This window comes from Pongo pygmaeus, chromosome 6 (genome assembly GCF_028885625.2).
Source record: "Pongo pygmaeus isolate AG05252 chromosome 6, NHGRI_mPonPyg2-v2.0_pri, whole genome shotgun sequence".
Lineage (NCBI taxonomy): Eukaryota > Metazoa > Chordata > Mammalia > Primates > Hominidae > Pongo > Pongo pygmaeus.
In genome coordinates, this window is record NC_072379.2 from 154,027,092 (window position 1) to 154,052,731 (window position 25,640).

General features: G+C 49.0%; 1 protein-coding gene across 2 annotated transcripts in view; it reads left to right on the plus strand.

The window, feature by feature from the left end:
• DPP6 (dipeptidyl peptidase like 6) overlaps positions 1-25,640 on the plus strand; it is an 865,911-nt gene that overhangs the window by 827,304 nt on the left and 12,967 nt on the right. For both annotated transcript variants that reach the window (XM_054495448.1, XM_054495449.2), the window contains exons 18-21: positions 6,693-6,791; positions 11,320-11,389; positions 14,683-14,877; positions 25,452-25,506. In XM_054495448.1, coding sequence (XP_054351423.1) covers positions 6,693-6,791; positions 11,320-11,389; positions 14,683-14,877; positions 25,452-25,506 — 419 coding nt within the window. The remainder of the gene's footprint in view (positions 1-6,692; positions 6,792-11,319; positions 11,390-14,682; positions 14,878-25,451; positions 25,507-25,640) is intronic.

Genomic DNA, 25,640 nt, shown 5'->3' on the forward strand with positions numbered 1-25,640 from the left:
ATATTGTATTTTATTTTAAAATAAAATTATTACATAATCCTATGATATCTATGTATTGTGGCAATTTGGTACCTACCACCGCCCAGTTAAACATTTCTGGAACAAGTTCTTCTTAGCTTTACATCCTTCCTTTTCCTCCTCGAGCTGATATTTACATTCCATTTGTTGGCCCATCACCCCAGAATTCTATCCTAATGTCATTTAATCTTGGAAATATTTTAAAGGTCCTTTCTTTTTAATTTCCGGTGACCATAAGGCCATAATCATTACTTGTTGTATGGAATTATTATCATAGTTATCACTTGTTCCCATCAAGCAATTAGGATACATTACATACTTTGATAATTGTTGGACATAAAAAGTTATGACTGCTCTGAGATGCATCTCTTAGCGAGCTGGGCGTGGTGGTTTTTCACTCAGTTCATGAGCACACCTGACTCATTTCCAGAGAAGACTTTGTTGGAAACGTGTGCGCTCCTGGTTTTTTCCTCCTTTTGGTGGTCGCTTCTTTTTGTTTCTGTAGAATGTCTGAAAATGTGTTCATGTAAATAAATGGAGAGAGAGGAGTCTTGTTATAGCAGTGCCATTTTCTCTGAACTCCTGAGCTATATGCCAAAACATTGTGGCCCAGCCATTCTCTGTCATTAAGGATTATTTTCAATGATCTATTGATTTTTAGCTCGGTGAGATTCCCCTTCGGTTTTGTTAAAATCAAAGGATGACAAGCCGACCATGTTGCTGGGGGCTCTTACCCATTACTGGGGGAGTTCTCTTACTGAACTCAGCCTTGGTGGTCCCTCATCCTTCATGTGGAGCCCACCTGTGTACAAGATGCCCCAGGGACAGACAAGGGGGCTCCAAGGCCTTCCTTGCCCTCGTGACGCCTGTGTAAGGCCATGATGAAAGAGGCACGGGAAAGGAGCAGCTCCTTGGAGCTAATCAGGCGTGTCCATTCACAGCACGTTTGCCAGCAGGCTCCTATGGATGCGGAGAGCCTGGGAACTGGTCTCCTGAATCCCACCATGTGTCTGTACTTGAAATCTTCTGGACCCACAGGGTTGCACACGTGAGCACCTGTCCTGGTGGGTGGAGTGTTTGCAGATTTGCTGTTGGAACGTGTTAGACTTCAGTCCAGCATTTGGGTGGGCGAGCTGGCATTTGGCTAACACAGAGTGGAAAGCAAGCCACGCACGGAGCTGCACAGCCTGCAGGATGTCTGCAGGTGCTTCTTCCTCTCTACTACCTAATGTGGGAGGAGAGCTGGGCTTCGCTGCCACCCAGCAGCTCTCGGTGCCTCGAGGAGCACCTGTAGGCTGGGCACTGTGCCAGCTACTGCACCCACTCATCCTTGGGCTGGAGGACACACACATGAGCCCCCTCAATGCACAACTCCTCTGGCATCGAACAGCTGCCATGGGCCTAGCGTGATGCTAGAAGGACCAAAAATAAATGCCACCTACTGGGACCCTGCCCTCAAGTTGCTTAAAATCTGGCTGGAGGGAAAACGATATGGCAAAAAAGAACAACAGTTGCCCAAACTGTGTCAGACTGACTCTAACAACTGAACATTCGGAGTTCAGAGAAAAGAGGCTGGGTGCTGTGGCTGACACCTGTAATCCCACCAAGGTGGGAGGACCTCTTTTTCTTTTTTGACCTCCTGGGCTCAAGCAATCCTCCCACCTCAGCCCCACAAGTAGCTAGGACTACAGGCATGCATCACCATGCCTGGCTAATTTTTACATTTTTCTTTGGAGAGATCAGGTCTCCCTATGTTGCCCAGGCTGGTCTCAGACTCCTGGACTCAAGTGATCCTCCTCCCTTGGCCTCCCAAAGCATTGGGATTACAGATGTGAGCCACCGCACCCAAACCCTTTCCTTTGTTTTTTCTATTTTGTTCATAGAGCAAGTCTCTGTTGATCACTGCATGTATATGTGGAGGGAAGGACAATATGATTTTAAGAAATGTAATATTTAGCATCTTGGCCCCAAGATTCTACAATCCTTTCATATGATTTTTTTTTTTTTTTTTTGAGATGGGGTCTTTCTCTGTCACCTAGGCTGAAGTGCAGTGGTGCGATCGCAGCTCAAGCTATCCTCCCACTGCAGCCTCAACCTCCAGGGCTCAAGCTGTCCTCCCACCTCAGCGTCATGAGTAACTGGGACCACAGGTGTGTGCCACCATGCCTGGATTTTTTTATTTTTATATTTTGTAGAGATGGAGTTGGGATTACAGGTGTGAGCCACTGCACCCAGCAAGAAAGATCTCTTGAGTCCTGGAGTTTGAGACTAGCCTGGGAAACACAGTGAGACCCTACCTCTGCAAAAATTACAAAATCTAGCCGGGTATGGTGGTGTATGCCTGTAGTCCCAGCTCCTCAGGAGGCTAAGGTGGGAGGATTGCTTGAGCCTAGGAGTTCAAGGCTGCAGTGAGTTATGATTTCACCACTGCACTCCAACCTGGGTGCAAGACTCTGTCTCAAAAAACAAAAATGGAGCTCAGAGAAAAGAGATTTCCAGTTAAGGTGAGTAAGTTTAAACAGTAGTCATGCGGGCTCTGGGCCTGAATCTGGTCTTCGAATATGACTGATGGCGTAGCCCTGGGGTGAGCAGACGGCAGCCGCAAGAGCACAGGGAGGGGGTGAGGTGGAGCAGAGAGGGGTCCTACTGATGGCCGCAGGGGAAGGTGCACATGAGGAGTGAGCAGAAATACAGCAGGAGAGGCCTGGACTAGAAAGGCACAAAAAACCCAGGCAGGGGAAGTCAGGCCAAGGCAACAGGGAGATGCCGGAGAGACTTCTGCCTCAGCCTCCGCGTGCACACACCATCCTGCGGTTTTATTTCTTGTAGAAATGTGAGAAAGGGAAGGGGCTGCTCTCCTCCTCTTTTAGATCCGTTGCCTATTGGTGTTCATTGGATCCGGTCACCAATTTTCCAAAATTTAGCACAGTGGTGATTCCACCAATCCCCTGAACCTGCTGGGCCACTTGGAAGCATGTCTTGCAACAGTGCACAGCTACACCACGACCTGCCCATGGGGCGCAGCGAGGGAAGCAGCCTCATGAGCAGGCCTGAGTCTCTGTGGTCTCACTGTGTCCAGATCTGATAATAGCTAATTCCACCAAATATTAGAGGGGGCTCACATTTAATTAAGGAGTGGCCATTTGTATGCTCCAGACTGGAGGTCCCCACTGCCCTGAAGTCAAAAGAAGAGTCCTTCAGGGAATATGCCAATCTTTTCTTATTTCTCTGCTGAGCTCCTGCCCTCTTTGAATGCAATTATGGGAACAAATAAAATGGCTTAACTCAAGTCCCCTGTGGGACAGTCAGCTCTCTGCTGATAAAACCAGTTGTGTGGGCAATCATTAAATGAGAAATCTAATATTTAACTAAATTTAATAGTCTGTTGCTTTGGTGCTTTCCTGTGAAGGGTGGGATTTCAATAGAGAGGAACGAGGTATTCACATGCAGCCTGTGTAGTCCCTGAGCGATTAGTACATGGTGCGTTCCCACATGAAGCCAGAATTCTCAGATCCAGAAACTGGTAACGGGGTGTTTGGTGGCCAGCCTGTGTTCCCTTAGCTCCAGGCAAGCTTAACTCAGTAGGCAGCAGAGAACATTGCTCCCTGAGTTTAACCTTCTCCGTCACGATCAGCATTTGAGATCGCACACTGATGCCTGAAACATCAAATTCACATGTGTATATATGGAGACAAGAGTGTACTTTAACCAGCTGTAAGAGGGTCTGTCCCCATTTTCTCTCAGTTTGAGATTTAGCCATCCAGACAGGCTCTTGCCATCAGCAGACCCCCCCCAGCTGAAGCCGTTTCTGGGACCCAGAAGCAGAAGCTAACTGATAGCAAGAAGCCCATCTCTGTTCTCGTTGGTAGGGTCTTTCTGCCTTTGCTCCTGCCAGTTCCCCTGATCTTCATGGGTTGTCACTTCTATCGTTTGACCCACATGTGCACACCCCAAGTTCCTCACCTGTTTTGCACCTGGGATGATCATGTCAGCAGGCAGAGCAGCAAAGATCATAGTTTCTCCAAGGGTTACAGCTGAGGCGTCAAGATGACCTCATGAGATCGAGGCACTGGTCTCCTACAATAAGCTGGGGTTTGGAGCGTGTGGATGAATTGCCTCATAGTCCCAGAGTCGAGTGAATTAACTTAGGCACATCATTAGTCTCCTAAACATCAGAAACTTTTCCATCAACTTCTAAACACCAGAAACTTTTCCATCAATTTCTAAACACCAGAAACTTTTCCATCAATTTAATGCAGTTTGCTTTGGGTCCTTGGGTCTGAGCTGTGTGGGAAACACTGGTTGATAGTCCGGCCTCGGTTTTTCCAACTCTTACCGTTCAAGAGGTCTGAGCCCTGGAGACCTTTGCAGCTTCCTGAGACACACAGGAGGACCTCTCGGTCCTGTTTAGTTTCCTGGGGCCACATGGGAACAAGGAGAAAGACTTGGGTGGAAACCCAGACTTGTTACCATCTAAAGATGCTTAATTTCCAAGATATGAATTGATTTTCCACAAACCCATCTACCCAGGGTACTCAAAACTAGTGCATTTTGTCCCTGGGATGGGACTGAACACGGATACCTTGGCAGGGGTAGGGAGAAGGATTTGCTGCCAGGAAAATAACCAAAACTTTCATTTAGTGTTAAGTGTATCCAGAGAGCTTGACAGGTGCCTGAGATAGGGTGTTCAGGTCCCTCTTGGAGGAGGTAACGCTTGCATTGATGGAGGAGAAGGAGCTAGCAAGGAAGATTTCAAACACAGGGCAGCACGTGCAAAGGCCCTGGGGCAGCAAAGAGCTTGGGAAATGCTGTTCTCTTCATTACCTGGCAGCACTCCCTGCTAGTCTTCCTTTCCTGTAAGTGTGAATAGAACATGAATGACACGCAGTCACTGTCTCATAAACCAACTCCTCTCACCTGAGTGTGTGCCTGGAGCATTGCATTAAAGGGCTGAGGGCATTTGGACTCAGCACCAATGAGTGCTGCCCCCCATCCATTAGGAACGTGGGCTGAGGCTGTGAAGCTGGCTCGGGGGCATGCAGGCCCCTTGGGATGGAGTGCGCCTCCCCTAACTCGCGTGCATGACTGCGAGGGAGAGTGCGCCACCTCTGCAGCCAAGTCTCTGGGTCTCAGAGTTCAGGTCAAGTCTACTTGGACTTCCCTTAGACTTCACCACTGCAGACACCCCTTGCAGATGCAGCTGTGTTTCCTGCTGGGACACGTGTCCTGCAAGGGACACGTTTCTTGCATGCTACATGGTGTTCGGAACCTTTCCCAGTGGTGGTCTAACGTCAGATTTGTTAAAACTCTACCTGTTTGAAAACTAGTGTCACCATTTCTCCTCTTATTTTTTATCAAAGCTCAATATTCAAATATGTGTCCAGCAACTTGCAAGTCATTTTCATTTTATTTACTCATCACAAGCACTGGGAACTTCCATTTCCCTCTGTTCCTCTACAGAAGGTTGCCAGGCCTGCTGGGCAGAGTTCTTGAATAAAGCCACAGCCCCATGTTCTCCACACAAAGCCACACGTCCAGAGTCTCCTAGTGATGGGCGGTCATTTGACCTCTAGCTGCCCTGGAGAAGCACCCACCTGCAGAGCAGCTTTTTTTTTTTTCAAGGGAGTTATATGGAAGGATGACTGGACATCCATTCTAGCATTGTTTGTGATCATTTGTTTACGCTTTAAACAAATGCACAAACTGCAGCTGCTTCAAAGTGATTTGACGAGCCAAAGGCAAAGTTCCTTGCAGAAAAATTCCCTTTCACAATGAACCACAAATTATCCCTATGTGTAGGCTTAGTGTGAGAAGGGAGAAAGGAAGTTGGGTGGTTTTTTGGTTTTTTATTATTATTATTATTATTATACTTTAGGTTTTATGGTACATGTGCGCAATGACACGTCAGATGGTGAAATGAAGTAGAATGGCCATTTCAGTACACAAATGGAGTGGGTTCCTCAGGGGACTTCTTTGCATCTGAAGAAATAGATAACGAGGCCGTGTGTGTGCCGTCACGGCCTGAGGCACAAAGGTCCAGCACATCCACACCACAGTGCAGAACTGACCTTGGTATCTACCACAGAGGGAGGACAGCCAGTCCCACTGCAGTGTGAAGCGAGGCTCACACGACTCCACTGTCCACAAATACAGTCACCAAAGTTAAGGTCTCTCCAGAGACCAGCTTATCTTCTGTTTTGGGAGAGAGATCGGAATCCATTTTATTTCTGGGAACATTTAATAAAGATGATACCCTAGTTTCTACCCACCTTTCCTTTTCTGGTTATTATGGCCACAATTTTTGGAAAACCATTTGTCCTAACAGATGTGTAATGTAGGTTTTCTTAAAACCAGCAGTCATGGGAAGAATCATACCAAAAGCTGTGCGTGTGACGCCACGGAGAACAAAAACCTCTGGTGGGGGAAGGAGAAAGCCTAAGACGGTGGGGAGAATCTTTAATCCGCCCAAATTCCAGATTTGAGTCTAGGCTTTTGAGCGCATAACTTGAGCGTGTTTTTTAATGCCCAGTTTCTTGGTCTGTACACTAGAAATAATAATAATCACCTCTGAGGCTGATGAAAGTAGCTGTTACGCACATGAAAAGCCACAGCCCGCAGAGGTCCTCCGTGAGTGACCACTGCATCTCAGCGTGTCCCTGTTTCCTCTCTTTCAGAAATATTTGACCTAGAAACAAATGAACATGTCAAGAAGGCCATAAATGACCGACAGATGCCTAAAGTGGAATACAGGAACATCGAGATTGATGATTATAGTAAGTACTACGTTTTTCCCCTTTAAAAAGAAAGAAAAAGAAAAAGAAAACATGGGCTGTGACACAGTGCAGTCATCAGCAGCAGGCGCCGTGCAAGGAAAGCTCCCTGAGCACAGGGGTGTATCTTTGCCCCTCAGCTCCTCTGGCATGGAGTGTCTTGTGTTCAGAACCAAGATGCTCACTCTGGTGACAAAACCAAAAAAAGCAGGGCACAGGATCTCTCTCCCTGAGACGCTGACAATTGCTTCAAAGCAAGATCGCAGACTCCAACGCTCTCCTTCTTTGGTGACCGTGTCAAGACACTATCCAGAAAAACCTCTTCCCTCTGGAAATTCCCTTTCTGTGCCATCTGAAGTCCTTCCTGCCTCATCAGCTGACGGATTATGGGCTGATAAGGGGTGTCCTTGCAGCCAGGGTTTACGTGAGGAGGTTTGAGTATTGTTACTCCCTAGGAAATGCTTCTCTCTGCCTTTCTCTGCCTGTGCCCTTCTTTCCTTGAACTGTCCCTCCAGTCATTCAGTAAGTTCTCCTGGGCACTAACTCTGTGCTAGGTGTTGCTAAGCACTAAACACCCCAGAGCATTAGCTGGACCTAGACTCACAGCTCCAGGAGGGAGGCAGAGCCTCGGAGCCTCAACTCCCACCTCTGCGCAGATGGCTCCCAAGTCAACCCGGCTGGCCCCGTGTCCTCACTGCCTACCAGGTCGTTACCCTTGGAAACCCCAAGTGTAAAATGCCCACAGCGGATTTCACTGTCTTCCCCCAGAACTCTGTCCCCCTCCATACTTCCCCACATCTATGCATAGCAGCCTTTTTGTGGTAGGTTGGTGTCAAAGAACTGAGACTTCAAACCTTGAAGTTGTCTTTGAGTCACTCATGCAGACACCACTTACCCATCACCTCTGAGGCTGTAAACGGGTTTCCCTCCTATGCAAACTCTGACTGACTGATAGTAACTGTAGGAGCTCTTTGTTGAAAGGGAAGGTTTCCAGAGCTCAGGGGAAAGCGTGTTGAGGCTGATAAGTAACACTGAGCTGAAAGGGCAGCGGGGAGGAGCCACACACCTTGCGTTTGCCATCCCCAGGCTGTCTCTGGAATCTCTTTGTCTGCCCTTCCCTGACACTAGACAGTGGCGTGTCGCCTGGGGCCTGGAGTATTCGCTGGCAGCCCCCTTGTGCTCAGCAGCTTAGAGGAGACACAACCACCTAACAGACTCAGCTCCCAAGAGCATGAACCAAGGCTCACCCCACGAAACAAAAACAGGTCCCCCAAACAGTACATGCTACAAAGCTGTGTTGCGTAGAACAGAAAGCAAACAGCACAAGAATTCAGAGAAGAGCATGAGACTGGGCTGGGGATGTGTGGGAATGCTCATGGAACGTGGGACTTGAACATGGTCCCTGGAGTCAGCATCAGGTGGGCTCACAAGAGGAGAGAGTGCAATCCAGAGAAGAGGGCAACGCGAGGGGGCTTAGGCAAGAGCAAGTGCAGTTCACTGTGGCTGAGTCTGAAGGCTGCCCTGGAGTCCCAGCCTGCAGGACAGCCCAGGTGTGGGCCCTGCACAGGGACCCTCACTCCCGCATGCTCACTACGCCCTCCCTGCAGCCCACCACAGGCCTGGGCCAAAAACTCCTGGCCCCGCCATTTGGCCATAGGAAGCTATGCTCTATCACAACTTTTCTGGACATTGTGTTCACCTTTGAAAGTCAGAACATTCTGGAATTTTGATGCACTTCAAATCCACTCCAGCCGTACCCCACCCCTGCCCCCAAGACACTCACATGTCCAAAGGCTGTCTCTCTTAAAATGCCCTGAAGGTGACCATGCCAGGGAAGGAGGCATGGAGGAAATGAGTAGAGAATGGTCTAGAAGAAACAGAATAATTTTGTGTGTGTCTGTGTGTGGGACAGAGTCTCACTCTGTCCGAAAGGCTGGAGTGCAGTGGTACAATCTTGGGTTACTGCAGCCTTGACCTCCCGAGCTCAAGTGATCCTCCCACCTCAGCCTCCTGAGTAGCTGGGACCACAGGCAGGCCACATGCCCAACTAATTCTTTCTTTCTCTTTTTTTTTAGGTACAGACAGGGTCTCGCTATGTTGCCCAAACTGGTCTTGAACTACTGGGCTCAAGCAATCCTGCCTTAGTCCCCCAAAGTGCCAGGATTACAGGTGTCAGCCATCATGCCCAGCCTAGAGGAGGAAGAAGAGAAATTCAAGAAAACCATAAACAAGGGCTGGGCATGGTGGCTTATGCCTGTATTCCCGTTACTTTGGGAAGCTGAGGAGGGCAGATCACTTGAGGTCAGAAGTTCAAGACAAGCCTGGCCAACGTGGTAAAACCCCATCTCTACAAAAAAATACAAAAATTAGCCAGGCATGATGGCACGTGCCTGTAGTCCCAGTTACTTGGGAGGCTGAGGCACGAGAATCACTTGAACCTGGAAGGCAGAAGTTGCAGTAAGCCGAGATCATGCCACTGCACTCCAGCCTTGGCAACAGAGTGAGACTCTGTCTCAAAAAACAAACAAACAAACAAACAAACAAAAAATGGAGGCTGTGATAAGCTGCTTTGGCCAAGAAATGTGTGTAATGGCTGGTCACGGTGGCTCACGCCTGTAATCCCAGCACTTTGGGAGGCCGAGGCATGCGGATCACTTGAGGTCAGAAGTTCGAGACCAGCCTGGCCAACATGGTGAAACTCTGTCTCTACTAAAAATACAAAAGTTAGCTGGGTGTGGTGGTGCACACTTGTAATCCCAGCTACTGGGGAGGCTGAGGCAGGAGAATCACTTGAACCCAGGAGGCAGAGGTTGCAGTGAGCCGAGATCGCACCACTGTACTCCAGCATGGGTGACAGAATGAGACTCCATCTCAAAAAAAAAAAAGAAATGTGTGTATTATCCCAGCAATGGAGAGACCATTGCCCTGGCGTGTCTCTGAAGCTCCTCTGTTCTCAGCTCAAGGCTTCTCCGCAGCCTTGGCGGCCAGGCCGTCACCTTGGCAAGATCCCTTTCTGAGTTCCTTAGGCCTGGCCTCCTCCTCCAGCCCACTCTACCCACTGCTGTCCCAGTAACGCTTCCCAAGCCTGCAGCACTGGTGTGTGACTGTCATCCCTTCCTCTTAGGAAATGCATAAAAGACCTTTCGAAGCACAAAGCCAGCTTTCCCACCCTTGCCACACACTCTGTCGAGCAGGGGGTTTCCTTGAAAGGTAGGTGGGTACAGATGCCAGGAGACAATGTGGGGCGCATGTATGAGCCCGGCATCAGGAAGACCCCCTTAGGGATCGCAGGAAATCTGAAAGATGTCAGCCCTATCAACCTGGCTTGGTTTTGTTTTTTCACTTTGTGCTACCAGAGGCTAATGCTTTTCTTTCTTTTTATTTTTATTTTTTTAGAAAAGTAGGACATCTTCCAGAAGGGCTCCCCTGAAATGTTTTCAGCCAGTCAGAACCTGGTTTCCAAGGGCTGCCCTTGGGCTTATCAGTGGCAGGGAGCAGCCCAGACCATGTTTTATGGAATTTAAATGATGAAGTCCAAGGCCTGCCTCTCCGCCAGTCCCCGGGCCATTGAGCCAATTTGCAAGCCATTAACATTCAGCCCGAATCAGTCATGAGACGCCGGGTCAGAGCTGGCTGCCCAGCCAGCCGCCCAAGCCTGCAGTGTATCTGTGTAGTAATTGTATTGAAAAGCCGCTAATTCCAATTTAATTGCTGTGCCTTTGGTAATGTGGGTCGCAGTTAACATCAATAAATAAATTCAACTTGGATGGGAAGGTTTGTTGGAAGGTAGCGGACACAGAAGAAATTAGTGAGGCAGGTTTTTGAGGTTTGGTTCCTACCTACTCTCCCTCACCCACTGGATTTCACGTTGCTGAGGACCAGATCCAATGACCTTGGGAGCCGCAGGATCCAGTGGGCTGCACCGTCCTTCCCTGGCTTCCTCTAGCTGTGGCTGCAGCAGAGCCACAGAGTCACCCAGCACAAACCTGCCAACAGCGAGACCCACAGAGCCACCGGCTCCGCACAACAGCGAGACCCACAGAGACACAGCCATGGGCCGGCACCCTCTCCCCTCTAGGCGGCCCCCTGTCTCCCCCCACACTCTGTCTCTTCCTCTCCCTGCCTCCTTGCTCCCAAATATCCATCCCCAGCATCCCTGATCAGATGCTGAGAGATGCACTGTTGCTGCAGGCAGCCTGCCTGCTCTCAGGGCACCATATTTCCCTTCCTGAAATTCTGCTGCTAGCAAGTGCCCAGGCCATCGAGTCTTCTGTGCATTCAGTGCACTCGCGTATGCAAGACTGAATGGAAGCTTCAGAGAAATGAAGTTTCACACAGGTTGGGTGACTTGCCCAAGGCCACACAGCAGGCCAGAGTCCTCAGGATGAAAACCCTGGGCCAGTCTCTGTCTGTGGGCTTCCCCTCAGGCCCCATCCAGAGCACCCTCACCCCCACGGTCACCCAAGGGCATGCCCAATACCCCGTGGCCAGCGTTGCCCCCTAACCCGTGCTGTGCTCTGCTTCTCCCCAGACCTGCCCATGCAGATCCTGAAGCCAGCAACCTTCACCGACACCACCCACTACCCTCTGCTCCTGGTAGTGTAAGTATCGTCACGTCTGTCTTTCCCTGGTGCTCGCTCTGGGGCTCTGTGACACCCATGATAAAGGAATATTGAACTCTTAAGATAAGCAGGAGAAATGATATTGTTGCAAACTGAAAACATAAGATCGTTTAGCCCAATGTCACGTTCTTTAGGATTCTTGGAGACACCCAGAGGTTAAAGGAAAGTGGGTGCTGTGTACCCACCGCCTCTCCCCAGGCTGCCTCAGGTTCTGTGACCATAAAGCAAGGCTGCTGGGATCATCGTAGTGGCATCTTGCCTGACAGGCTCACCGGAGGCAGGCAGGGGTCCCAAGACACAGAGACACAAGACGGCTGGAGCCTCGGACCTGCACCCTGAGCCCGTGGGTCTCACTCAAATAGGAGCCTGGCTGGCATTTCTGGCCATTGCCCTGAATGCCCTTTCTTTGCCAGCAAAGAATTTTTTCAGCTCTTTCTTATGTTCATTAATAAAAGCCTCCGGTTTGGGTTTTCAGAACAACTTTTTGTGCTCTGTAAATGCCTTGAAGGTGTTGGGTCTGATTAGGGAACTCAGTGCCAGGAGCCGGCCCAGTGCCCTGTGCATAGGTTCAAATGCTGCCTGACAGCCCTGAGTCTAGGTGATGCCCACGTGCTCATACCACACGGGGAGGCAGTGCAGAGGGGGCCACCCAGACCGTTGAGCAAATGCCCCAATGCACCTCCTGGTCTGTCTTTTCAAGACCACAGAGCAGGAGAAACTCCTGTGCCCCTTGTAGCCTGGGAGAGCCGGCTGAAGCAGAGGCCAGTGCTGGGCTGTGTTAGGGATGCCAGTGCAACGACCCCCTGAGTAAACGCCGGCACCTGATGGAGCTCTGATTAACCCTGGTGTCTTGCCCAGCTTCCTTCCTGAGGGCTGAGTCCCTAAATAGTAAAAAGTTTCCATTATAGAAACGCCCCAGGGCACAGATTCCAATAGCTGATTCCGTTTTGCAATTAACCCACTTTCCTTAATATCTGGGCTGCTTTCACACTCTCCCAGCAGCCACGCATGTACACTCAGCCACATGCAGACACACGCAGCCACATACAGGCACATGCACATGCACACACACCCACATGTGCCCATATGCACACACACACATGCATCCACACACGCACACACATGCATCCACACACACACATGCACACATGCACCTGCATACATAAACACACACATGCATACCCACATGCACACACACCCACAGGCACACACATGCACACACACGCACCCACACACATAGGCACACACACATGCACATCCACATGTGCACACATGCACACACACAGATGCACACACACACACCTGCACGCATAAGCAATATGCATACCCACATGCACACATACACACATGTGCACACACATACACACGTGTGCATGCACATCCACATGCAGCACACACATATGCACACCCATATGCACACGTATGTGTATACACACATGCACACACACACATCTATACACACCCACACCCCCACACAGACCCACACACCCACACATCCCACACACGTGCACACACACCACACACGTTTCCTGCCTCGTTTCTCTTACTACACCAGATTTTCCCCACTTTCTCCAGGATGCTAACGGCTTCCAAACCAGCTTTCTTCCCCTGCACACTGGTTTCTTCAGTGATCTTAAAGGAAATCCCCAAAAACTTTTCAGTTTACAAAAAGATTCACTTTCCCTTCAGAGGTAAAAGTGGTCATGCCCAGTGGAGACAGCTGAGCTCTGCTGAGCTCAGACGGGACCAGCCAGGCAACCCCAATCCCTGGGTGCACACTCACTGTGGCCTCACTAGCTTGCCTTGGAGGCTGTGTCTTTTTGTTTCTCGCTATGACATCAAATGTGATAGCAAGGAGATCTGGAGTCCCTGAGCCCCTGCTTCAAATTTTAAAAATCCAAAAGAAAACAAACACACACTCGACATAGAGCAGCACAATGACCGACCAGGACCCTAAGCAGGCAGCACTCCAGCGTGCCGCTCCTGGCCCGCTCTTCCTGCCCCCTCACCCCACTCCTCAGTCCTTGGCGGACAGCTGGGACAGTGCTGGTAGTCGAAGCAGTCACCTGGCTGGATCCACTCTCAGGAGGGGCACTGCTCCCTGCTGTTGTTCCAGGGAGACAGGCTGGACCTGGGGCTGACTTTCTCTCCTGTCCATCCTTTTCCCGGCAAGAGGGAAAATCACTTAAAAACCTCCTCACACCCATGAGTATGCTGGTCAATGAGGAACAACCAGTCCTGCGTAGAAAATGGCCCTGTTCCCAGCCTGGGCAACATAGCAAGACCCCATCTCTGTAGATTAGCAGATTTTTCTTTTAATTAGCCAGGCATGGTGGCACATGCCTGTGGTCTCAGCTATTTGGAAGCCAAAAGTGGGAGGATTGCTTGAGCCCCAGAGGCCAAGGCTGCAGTGAACCAAGATTGTGCCACTGCACTCCAGCCTGGCCGACAGAGTGAGACCCTGTCTCAAACAAAAGCAAAAAAAGAAGAAAAGAAAGAGAGAGAGAGAAGGAAAGACGGAGGGGAGGGAGGGAGGGAGGGAGGGAACAGCCCTGTTTGAGGAAAAAGAAAACAGCCCTGTTTGTGGTGCTGGTCGAATCCCGTGGTCCAAATGCGCCACCATGGATGCCTTTCAGCCAGCAGTGCCGGGCTAGCAAATGAGGAGCTGGGAGGAGAGCACAGTGGGAGCCGCCAGCCCAGGTCGGAGGCCACACTGCCTAGAGCCAACGGCTCTTCGACCCCCAAGGAGAGGGAGGGAGAAAGGCCACCCATATGGCGGGTTTGCTGTTACTTCCAACTTAACAAGAGACAGACCCCGTCCTCAAGCCAGGGATGTGGTTAGAGTCAGCGTGGCCTTGTCACTTGTGATGGGTACTGAGGGGCACAGCCTGGGGCATCTAGAACCCAGGAAAGAGCAACCTTCTTGCTGTGTAGGGAAAGTCGCCCACAGAGAGAAGTTGGGAGGATTTGTATTGTTTCCCTTACCAAATAGATGCCCTTTGGTGGCCGTCCCAGACAGCGCCGGTGTGTTTAGGGATGGCCCTGGGTGCCCTAGGCTCTTGGAGTTCTCCTCTTCCTCCTCACCTTATGGGGTGTGGATAACACCTGGCTCACCTGCCCGGGGCAGCAGCAGAATCTGGGGTATGGAGTCGAGCGTGTGGCAGCTGGGTCATGGGTAAAAATCCCTTACGGGGTCATCTGACGTGGCGGCTGCTAGACCAGCCGCCACCCACCACGCAGCAGGCCTGCTGAGCCCAGGACTCTCTTTCCAGGGATGGTACCCCAGGGAGCCAGAGCGTGGCTGAGAAGTTCGAGGTGAGCTGGGAGACGGTGATGATCAGCAGCCATGGCACGGTGGTGGTAAAGTGTGACGGCCGTGGCAGCGGCTTCCAAGGCACCAAGCTCCTGCACGAAGTGAGGCGGCGGCTAGGCTTGCTGGAGGAGAAGGACCAGATGGAGGCCGTGCGGTGAGCATCCGCCTGGGAAGCAGGAGAGGCCGGGAGGGGCCGGGGCTCCTCATGGGGGCAGCGCCGCAGTCACAGTGCAGGAATGCTTTTTCTCCGTGCACACATTTTGCATGCAATTTGCTCTTACCTAAAATCTCTTGGCCCTTCCAAAGCAAGTTTCAAAGGAAACTTAGGAATCTTCTCCTAGGGACGTTTTTAACTAGTTTTCCCACTGCAGGGTAGATTGTTGAGTTGACTAAAACAAGGGGCTAGAAATTGCCATTTGGGTCTGCTTGGCTTTTCTGCACTGTGGTCACTGACCTGGGCCAGTGTCCATGTGTGTCTTTGCCATTTATCCCAAGGGGAGGCAAGATCAGGAAGGAAGGACAGAAAAAGGGAAGGAATATGAATGGGGCTGGATCCGTGGAAATGGGTCACCCTCGTTACTGAGAGCAGGACCTCCATGCACATCCAGGTGGGGCCAGAATGCCCTCCCCGGCTCTGAGGAAGGGCAGGCTTTTGTTCTGTCATTCCTGTGCATCCCTATCACTGACTCAGCAAGAGCAACCGACATCACAGAAAACAAAAGGAGGCTTAGCACCAAGGGGCAGATGCTTCAAATGACTTATTCAATCTTATTGTTGCACTGGAAATAAAAAAAGACATCAAGACACTGCGCCTGGCTGCAGCTGGCCTTCAGGCTCATTTTGGAGAAGGAGTTTTCACAGTCTGATGGCACAGAGGACTGCAGCGCTTACTCTTATAACTTCATCCCTTAGAGATGCTGCAGGAACAACTCAACAGACTGTGGACTCAGGTTCTGGGAATGACAAGAAGGCAGGGAGAAGCGCATCTACCAGGGACCCCCGCCATGACCGTGATCATCACCATCATGGGCAGGGGAGCGTGAGGCTGAACCCGGGCACATAAGGAGGGTGGAGCACAGAGCCCACTTCAGTACATGTTTATTGACTGGAGGGCGATAGGAAACCTGGCATCTCTGTACTTATTATACCAGGGTGCTTTGTGTGTTTGGAAATTTTTACTCAACTGACTTTCAAAACATTTCTTCTCATTTTGAAAAGGATTGATGGCCCCTGCTATGTACTCAGTAAATGGTCTTTCAATGGAAAACAATGAATGTGTGAATGAATGGCCCCTCTCCTCCTCCAGGGAGCTATGAGCTAGGTGATGGCAGACAGAGCAATTGCTTCAGAAACCCGTGTTGCAGATGGGAAATACAGAGTGGGAGAGCTCTCAGGACTCAGATACTCAGGGAAGGAGTGTCTGCCAGGATGCCTTTGCCTGGAAGTCAATGACTACAACAACACATGTGTGCACACACACACACACACACACACACACACCCCTCAAATAAGGAACTATACTGGCTATGAAAGACACAGGGATGCCAGGCCTCAGGGTTGATGAATCCAGACACCAACAATGTCACCAAAGACCCAGGCTCTCTCCGTGTCTCCGCCCAGCCAGCCATGATGGTCTCATCCTAAGCCACGCCCTCAGGTCACAGAATGGCCCTCAGTAGCACCTGGCTCCATGCTTCTTCATCTACCTCCAGCAGGTTGGGGAGGGAACCACTTTTAGAAACTTCCAGAAAGGGAGGGGAGGAGCCAAGATGGCCGAATAGGAACAGCTCTGGTCTACAGCTCCCAGCGTGAGCGACGCAGAAGACAGGTGATTTCTGCATTTCCATCTGAGGTACCGTGTTCATCTCACTAGGGAATACCAGACAGTGGGCGCAGGTCAGTGGGTGAGTGCACCGTGCGCCAGCCGAAGCAGGGGCGAGGCATTGCCTCACTCGGGAAGCACAAGGGGTCAGGGAGTTCCCTTTCCAGGGGTGACAGATGGCACCTGGAAAATCGGGCCACTCCCACCCGAATACTGTGCTTTTCTGACAGGCTTAGGAAACGGTGCCCCAGGAGATTATAGCCCGCACCTGGCTCAGAGGGTCCTACGCCCACGGAGTCTCGCTGTTTGCTAGCATAGCAGTCTGAGATCAAACAGCAAGTCGGCAGCGAGGCTGGGGGAGGGGCGCCCGCCATTGCCCAGGCTCGCTTAGGTAAACAAAGCAGCCGGGAAGCTTGAACTGGGTGGAGCCCACCACAGCTCAAGGAGGCCTGCCTGCCTCTGTAGGCTCCACCTCTGGGGGCAGGGCACAGACAAACAAAAAGACAGCAGTAACCTCTGCAGACTTAAATGTCCCTGTCTGACAGCTTTGAGGAGAGCAGTGGTTCTCCTAGCACGCAGCTGGAGATCTGACAACGGGCAGACTGCCTCCTCAAGTGGGTTCCTGACCCCTGTCCCCCGAGCAGCCTAACTGGGAGGCACCCTCCAGCAGGGGCAGACTGACACCTCACACGGCCGGCCAGGTACTCCAACAGACCTGCAGCTGAAGGTCCTGTCTGTTAGAAGGAAAACTAACAGAAAGGACATCCACACCAAAAACCCATCTGTACATCACCATCATCAAAGACCAAAAGTAGATAAAACCACAAAGATGGGGAAAAAACAGAGCAGAAAAACTGGAAACTCTAAAAAGCAGAGTACCTCTCCTCCTCCAAAGGAACGCAGTTCCTCACCAGCAACGGAACAAAACTGGACGGAGAATGACTTTGACGAGCTGAGAGAAGAAGGCTTCAGACGATCAAATTACTCCGAGCTACGGGAGGATATTCAAACCAAAGGCAAAGAAGTTGAAAACTTTGCAAAAAATTTAGAAGATTGTATAACTAGAATAACCAATACAGAGAAGTGCTTAAAGGAGCTGATGGAGCTGAAAACCAAGGCTCGAGAACTACATGAAGAATGCAGAAGCCTCAGGAGCCGATGCAATCAAATGGAAGAAAGGGTGTCAGCCCTGGAAGATGAAATGAATGAAATGAAGCGAGAAGGGAAGTTTAGAGAAAAAAGAATAAAAGGAAACGAGCAAAGCCTCCAAGAAATGTGGGACTATGTGAAAAGACCAAATCTACGTCTGATTGGTGTACCTGAAAGTGAAGGGGAGAATGGAAACAAGTTGGAAAACACTCTGCAGGATATTATCTAGGAGAACTTCCCCAATCTAGCAAGGCAGGCCAACATTCAGATTCAGGAAATACAGAGAACGCCACAAAGATACTCCTCGAGAAGAGCAACTCCAAGACACATAATTGTCAGATTCACCAAAGTTGAAATGAAGGAAAAAATGTTAAGGGCAGCCAGAGAGAAAGGTCGGGTTACCATCAAAGGGAAGCCCATCAGACTAACAGCGGATCTCTCGGCAGAAACCCTACAAGCCAGAAGAGAGTGGGGGCCAATATTCAACATTCTTAAAGAAAAGAATTTTCAACCCAGAATTTCATATCCAGCCAAACTAAGCTTCATAAGTGAAGGAGAAATAAAATACTTTACAGACAAGCAAATGCTGAGAGATTTTGTCACCACCAGGCCTGCCCTAAAAGAGCTCCTGAAGGAAGCTCTAAACATGGAAAGGCACAACCAGTACCAGCCACTGCAAAATCATGCCAAAATGTAAAGACCATCAAGACTAGGAAGAGACTGCATCAACTAACGAGCAAAATAACCAGCTAACATCATAATGACAGGATCACATTCACACATAACAATATTAACTTTAAATGTAAATGGACTAAATGCTCCAATTAAAAGACACAGACTGGCAAATTGGATAAAGACTCAAGACCCATCAATGTGCTGTATTCAGGAAACCCATCTCACGTGCAGAGACACACATAGGCTCAAAATAAAAGGATGGAGGAAGATCTACCAAGCAAATGGAAAACAAAAAAAGGCAGGGGTTGCAATCCTAGTCTCTGATAAAACAGACTTTAAACCAACAAAGATCAAAAGAGACAAAGAAGGCCATTACATAATGGTAAAGGGATTAATTCAACAAGAAGAGCTAACTATCCTAAATATATATGCATCCAATACAGGAGCACCCAGATTCATAAAGCAAGTCCTGAGTGACCTACAAAGAGACTTAGACTCCCACACATTAATAATGGGAGACTTTAACACCCCACTGTCAACATTAGACAGATCAACGAGACAGAAAGTCAACAAGGATACCCAGGAATTGAACTCAGCTCTGCACCAAGCGGACCTAATAGACATCTACAGAACTCTCCACCCCAAATCAACAGAATATACATTTTTTTCAGCACCATACCACACCTATTCCAAAATTGACCATATACTTGGAAGTAAAGCTCTCCTCAATAAATGTAAAAGAACAGAAATTATAACAAACTATCTCTCAGATCACAGTGCAATCAAGCTAGAACTCAGGATTAAGAATCTCACTCAAAACCGCTCAATTACATGGAAACTGAACAACCTGCTCCTGAATGACTACTGGGTACATAACGAAATGAAGGCAGAAATAAAGATGTTCTTTGAAACCAACGAGAACCAAGACACAACATACCAGAATCTCTGGGATGCATTCAAAGCAGTGTGTAGAGGGAAATTTATAGCACTAAATGCCCACAAGAGAAAGGAGGAAAGATCCAAAATTGACACCCTAACATCACAATTAAAAGAACTAGAAAAGCAAGAGCAAACACATTCAAAAGCTAGCAGAAGGCAAGAAATAACTAAAATCAGAGCAGAACTGAAGGAAATAGAGACACAAAAAACCCTTCAAAAAATTAATGAATCCAGGAGCTGGTTTTTTGAAAGGATCAACAAAACTGATAGACCGCTAGCAAGAGTAATAAAGAAAAAAAGAGAGAAGAATCAAATAGATGCAATAAAAAATGATAAAGGGGATATCACCACCAATCCCACAGAAATACAAACTACCATCAGAGAATATTACAAACACCTCTACACAAATAAACTAGAAAATCTAGAAGAAATGGATAAATTCCTCAACACATACACCCTCCCAAGACTAAACCAGGAAGAAGTTGAATCTCTGAATAGACCAATAACAGGAGCTGAAATTGTGGCAATAATCAATAGCTTACCAACCAAAAAAAGTCCAGGACCAGATGGGTTCACAGCCGAATTCTACCAGAGGTACAAGGAGGAGCTGGTACCATTCCTTCTGAAACTATTCCAATCAATAGAGAAAGAGGGAATCCTCCCTAACTCATTTTATGAGGCCAGCATCATCCTGATACCAAAGCCTGGCAGAGACACAACAAAAAAAGAGAATTTTAGACCAATATCCTTGATGAACATTGATGCAAAAATCCTCAATAAAATACTGGCAAACAGAATCCAGCAGCACATCAAAAAGCTTATCCATTATGATCAAGTGGGCTTCATCCCTGGGATGCAAGGCTGGTTCAATATATGCAAATCAATAAATGTAATCCAGCATATAAACAGAACCAAAGACAAAAACCACATGATTATCTCAATAGATGCAGAAAAGGCCTTTGACAAAATTCAACAACCCTTCATGCTAAAAACTCTCAATAAATTAGGTATTGATGGGACGTATCTCAAAATCATAAGAGCTATCTATGACAAACCCACAGCCAATATCATACTGAATGGGCAAAAACTGGAAGCATTCCCTTTGAAAACTGGCAGAAGACAGGGATGCCCTCTCTTACCACTTCTATTCAACATAGTGTTGCAAGTTCTGGCCAGGGCAATTAGGCAGGAGAAGGAAATCAAGGGTATTCAATTAGGAAAAGAGGAAGTCAAATTGTCCCTGTTTGCAGACGACATGATTGTATATCTAGAAAACCCCATTGTCTCAGCCCAAAATCTCCTTAAGCTGATAAGCAACTTCAGCAAAGTCTCAGGATACAAAATCAATGTACAAAAATCACAAGCATTCTTATACATCAATAACAGACAAACAGAGAGCCAAATCATGAGTGAACTCCCATTCACAATTGCTTCAAAGAGAATAAAATACCTAGGAATCCAACTTACAATGGATGTGAAGGACCTCTTCAAGGAGAACTACAAACCACTGCTCAAGGAAATAAAAGAGGATACAAACAAATGGAAGAACATTCCATGCTCATGGGTAGGAAGAATCAATATCGTGAAAATGGCCATCCTTCCCAAGGTAATTTACAGATTCAATGCCATCCCCATCAAGCTACCAATGACTTTCTTCACAGAATTGGAAAAAACTACTTTAAAGTTCATATGGAACCAAAAAAGAGCCCGCATCGCCAAGTCAATCCTAAGTCAAAAGAACAAAGCTGGAGGCATCACACTACCTGACTTCAAACTATACTACAAGGCTACAGTAACCAAAACAGCATGGTACTGGTACCAAAAGAGAGATATAGACCAATGGAACAGAACAGAGCCGTCAGAAATAATGCCACATATCTACAACTATCTGATGTTTGACAAACCTGAGAAAAAACCTGAGAAAATGGGGAAAGGATTCCCTATTTAATAAATGGTGCTGGGAAAACTGGCCAGCCATATGTAGAAAGCTGAAACTGGATCCCTTCCTTACACCTTACACAAAAATCAATTCAAGATGGATTAAAGACTTAAATGTTAGACCTAAAACCATAAAAACCCTAGAAGAAAACCTAGGCATTACCATTCAGGACATAGGCATGGGCAAGGACTTCATGTCTAAAACACCAAAAGCAATGGCAACAAAAGCCAAAATTGACAAATGGGATCTAATTAAACTCAAGAGCTTCTGCACAGCAAAGGAAACTACCATCAGAGTGAACAGGCAACCTACAAAATGGGAGAAAATTTTCCCAACATACTCATCTGACAAAGGGCTAATATCCAGAATCTACAATGAACTCCAACAAATTTACAAGAAAAAAACAAACAACCCCGTCAAAAAGTGGGCGAAGGACATGAACAGACACTTCTCAAAAGAAGACATTTATGCAGCCAAAAAACACATGAAAAAATGCTCACCATCACTGGCCATCAGAGAAATGCAAATCAAAACCACAATGAGATACCATCTCACACCAGTTAGAATGGCAATCATTAAAAAGTCAGGAAACAACAGGTGCTGGAGAGGATGTGGAGAAATAGGAACACTTTTACACTGTTGGTGGGACTGTAAACTAGTTCAACCCTTGTGGAAGTCAGTGTGGCGATTCCTCAGGGATCTAGAACTAGAAATTCCATTCCACCCAGCCATCCCATTACTGGGTATATACCCAAAGGACTATAAATCATGCTGCTATAAAGACACATGCACACGTATGTTTATTGCGGCATTATTCACAATAGCAAAGACTTGGAACCAACCCAAATGTCCAACAATGATAGACTGGATTAAGAAAATGTGGCACATATACACCATGGAATACTATGCAGCCATAAAAAATGATGAGTTCATGTCCTTTGTAGGGACATGGATGAAATTGGAAATCATCATTCTCAGTAAACTATCACAAGAACAAAAAACCAAACACCGCATATTCTCACTCATAGGTGGGAATTGAACAATGAGAACACATGGACACAGGAAGGGGAACATCACACTTCGGGGACTGTTGGGGGGTGGGGGGAGGGGGGAGGGATAGCATTGGGAGACATACCTAATGCTAGATGACGAGTTAGTGGGTGCAGCGCACCAGCATGGCACATGTACACATATGTAACTTACCTGCACATTGCGCACATGTACCGTAAAACCTGAAGTATAATAATAAAAAAAAAAAAAGAAACTTCCAGAAAGGAAGGAAAGTCTCCCCAGAAGCAGACAGCAAACCTCTCCTTCCATCTCCCTGGCCCTCCCCTGCCCATGCCAGAACCTGACACCAGTAAGAGAGGTGCAAGCAGCCCCTCAGAGACCAAGTGGGTCCGCCTGACACCAGTGTGTGGTCAGCCCCTGAGCAGAGGATGTGGGGTGACAAGGGAACGCTGGGGTTCGGTGTGGAAGGAGGATGGGTGGGTGGCTGCTGGGTCAGCAGCAGGCAGTGCCAGCCACAGAAGACTCCCAGGACACGGAAGCCAGCCCAGGCTGCGCTCTGGAGTGGAGTGGGCCTGGCTTCCTGGGTAGGGGCATGAGGGCTCTCCTGGCTTCCCAGACCTCCTCCTTTGGGTCTTTTCCATTTGTGTGTGGCTTCCCCCGCCATCTCCTGCTCTTTCCTCGCCCCACCTGCTCTATCTCCTCCCAGGGAGGTTTGGAAGCCCGGGGCCTCCCCGCCATCAAGGGCAGGCCCAGGGGAAGGTCGCAGCACCCTCAGGCTCCCCTTCGACACTTGGATCTGCCTGGCATCTTCCCCGAAGAGCACAGGAATTAGAGGGCAAAGGTGTTTCACACACACGTCGTGCCCTAAAAAGAAGGAACGGGCCCAACCATCTGCTCCAAAACAAGGCAGGACCTGTTCTGGAAAAAGAGTCCATAATGCCAACTCCTAAACCACCGAAGCTCAAAGAATGGGAGCGTGTGGACAACGGCAAAGCTTAGAGCCGCTGCCAAAGCGCAGACTTTCTTAGGAAGCTGATGCCCAATGGCACCAAGCCATAGAAAGCCTCCCTCATCTCTCCCTAGGAACGAGGGTTGCATTTTCATTCATCAGAAAGAAATAGCCCAATTTGATCAGAAACCTAAAATCATGAGGCTGATGCATTAGCCTGACTCCTCCCACTCCCACAGATCCCCTGTCCACTGCCACCATATCCTCACCGAGGAGCCCACAGGGCCAGCCTCCCACAAGCAGCTGAGATGAGCTGTGGAAGGGAGCTCGTCCCACCCCTGTGGAAGGCGGCGGGCAGCTGTGTAAACCCGACTAGGGCCGGTGGGCTCCTGTCTCCTAGAGACAGGTTGTCTCTGGGCTCAACTTGGGATTTTCTTCACCATTTTTTCTTTTGGGTCCTATGTGCTCGTGTGTACACACACAGACACCCTGGGCCATGTGCTAAGGAGCAACAGAAATGCCTCATTTTTATTTATTCATTGTTCACATAGCTCGTGGAGGAAGCCAAAATAGTTATCCCCAAAATATTGAGACCTGCTAAGTGAAAGACACTGAAAACGCAGGGACTGTCTGCCTCTGCCCCTGTTTGCCAGGTGCCAGGACATCCACCTTCCTTCCTGGGGACGGCACCTGCTCACCAGCCCAGAGAGGGCCCCAGCCGTTGCCAGGGACTCTGGGGGCAGATTGCATTGCCTTCTCACAGGTTCCCTCGTTTTAAAAGACTGGAGGCCAGGCACGGTGGCTCATGCCTGTAATCCCAGCACTTTGGGAGGCCCAGGTGGGCGGATCACCTGAGGCCAGGAGTTCAATCAAGACCAGCTGGCCAACACGGTGAAACCCCGTCTCTACTAAAAACACAAAAATTAGCCAGGCCTGGTGGCGCACACCTGTAATCCCAGCTACTCAGGAGGCTGAGGCAGGGTAATCGCTTGAACCCAGGAGGCAGAGGTTGCCGTGAGCTAAGATCACGCCACTGCACTCCAGCCTGGGCGATAAGCCAAACTCCATCTCAAAAAGAAAACCATAAATAAATAAAAGACTGGAGCTGCTCTCTCCTTTGCCTGGTCACTATGCTGAGAGTTATGGCTCTTTGTTAAAATACTGTGTAAAAGGGCCCCTAAGCCACTGCCTTGAGAGGCCCTGGAATCGAGGCCCCCGAACCGAGGCCCCGGAACCGAGGCCCCCGAACCGAGGCCCCCACCACGTGGAGGGCACAGCACACGCCAGGAAACCTCTTCTGGTTTTCCTCTTGTTCATCTGACTTTCATTTTCAGGACAGTGACAGTGTCTCGACCAGGAACTCATCAGGGTTGAGAAAAGAAATTATATTTTCTCCTCTTTAGTAGAAAATGTCTAAAAATTTCTCTAACTCCACTCTTGACATTATGGCTTGAGGTAAAATCCAGACAGACAAGAATTTCCATCTAACAAGCAACAAGCCCACGGCCTGCAGGCGTCCTGCTGCTGGTTGAGGTCCAGAAACCGGAAGGACCCCAGACACTTCGTGGGGGAAGCAGAAGACCACAGTGCGGGGTGAGGTCCCAGCAAGGGTGAGGCAGGGACCCAGGCAGCACTGGCCCGGAGCACTGAGGCCCAGAGCACCAAGCGGCTGCTGCCAAGGCTGGGCCGTAGCAGGAAGCTCATGGGAAGAATCCCTCTGGGGCCAAACAGGTACAAGACAGAGGCCTCCTCCCAGGAATTGGGAACAGAAGGCTGTGCAGGTGGGATGGGGTCTCACTGGCTTGACTCTGAGCCCAGAAGCATAGAACCAGAGCTCCACAGATCCCTGCCGACCCCTAAGGCTCATCCCAGAGCCCGCATGCTTGGAGTCACAGGCTCTGGGTGGGGACCCAATAGCAGCAGATGGACCCCATGCAACAGGGGCTGGGTCTCCCAGAAGGGGCTCTGCGGCTGTGGATGAACGGCTCGCGGTCGAGAAGCTTCTATACCTGGAAGTGCTACAGAGTTATTGCAAGGGTGCTTTGAGTTTTTAATGTGAATATACCGACTTGGCACTAAATAAATAAAAGCAATAAATAATTATATTGGAATGCTAAGGTTGCCTTTTATTTGAAGAGGGGTTTTCATCCTTGAAATGGATGGAAAACATGGCTCCGGGCCACAGGGAGACAAAGTGCCAGCAGGATGTGCACTGAACCCTCTCTCCCCTCTTCGACCTCACAGGACGATGCTGAAGGAGCAGTACATTGACAAGACGCGCGTGGCCGTGTTCGGGAAGGTGAGTCTGCGCCACCCTGGTCTGAACACCCCTCAGTTCCAGTGTGGCCTGCACCATTACCCAGGTCTAATCCTGATTTACTGAGAACATCTGTGGTCTGCTGGTGAGCAAGTAATTATTTTTTTAAAATCAAG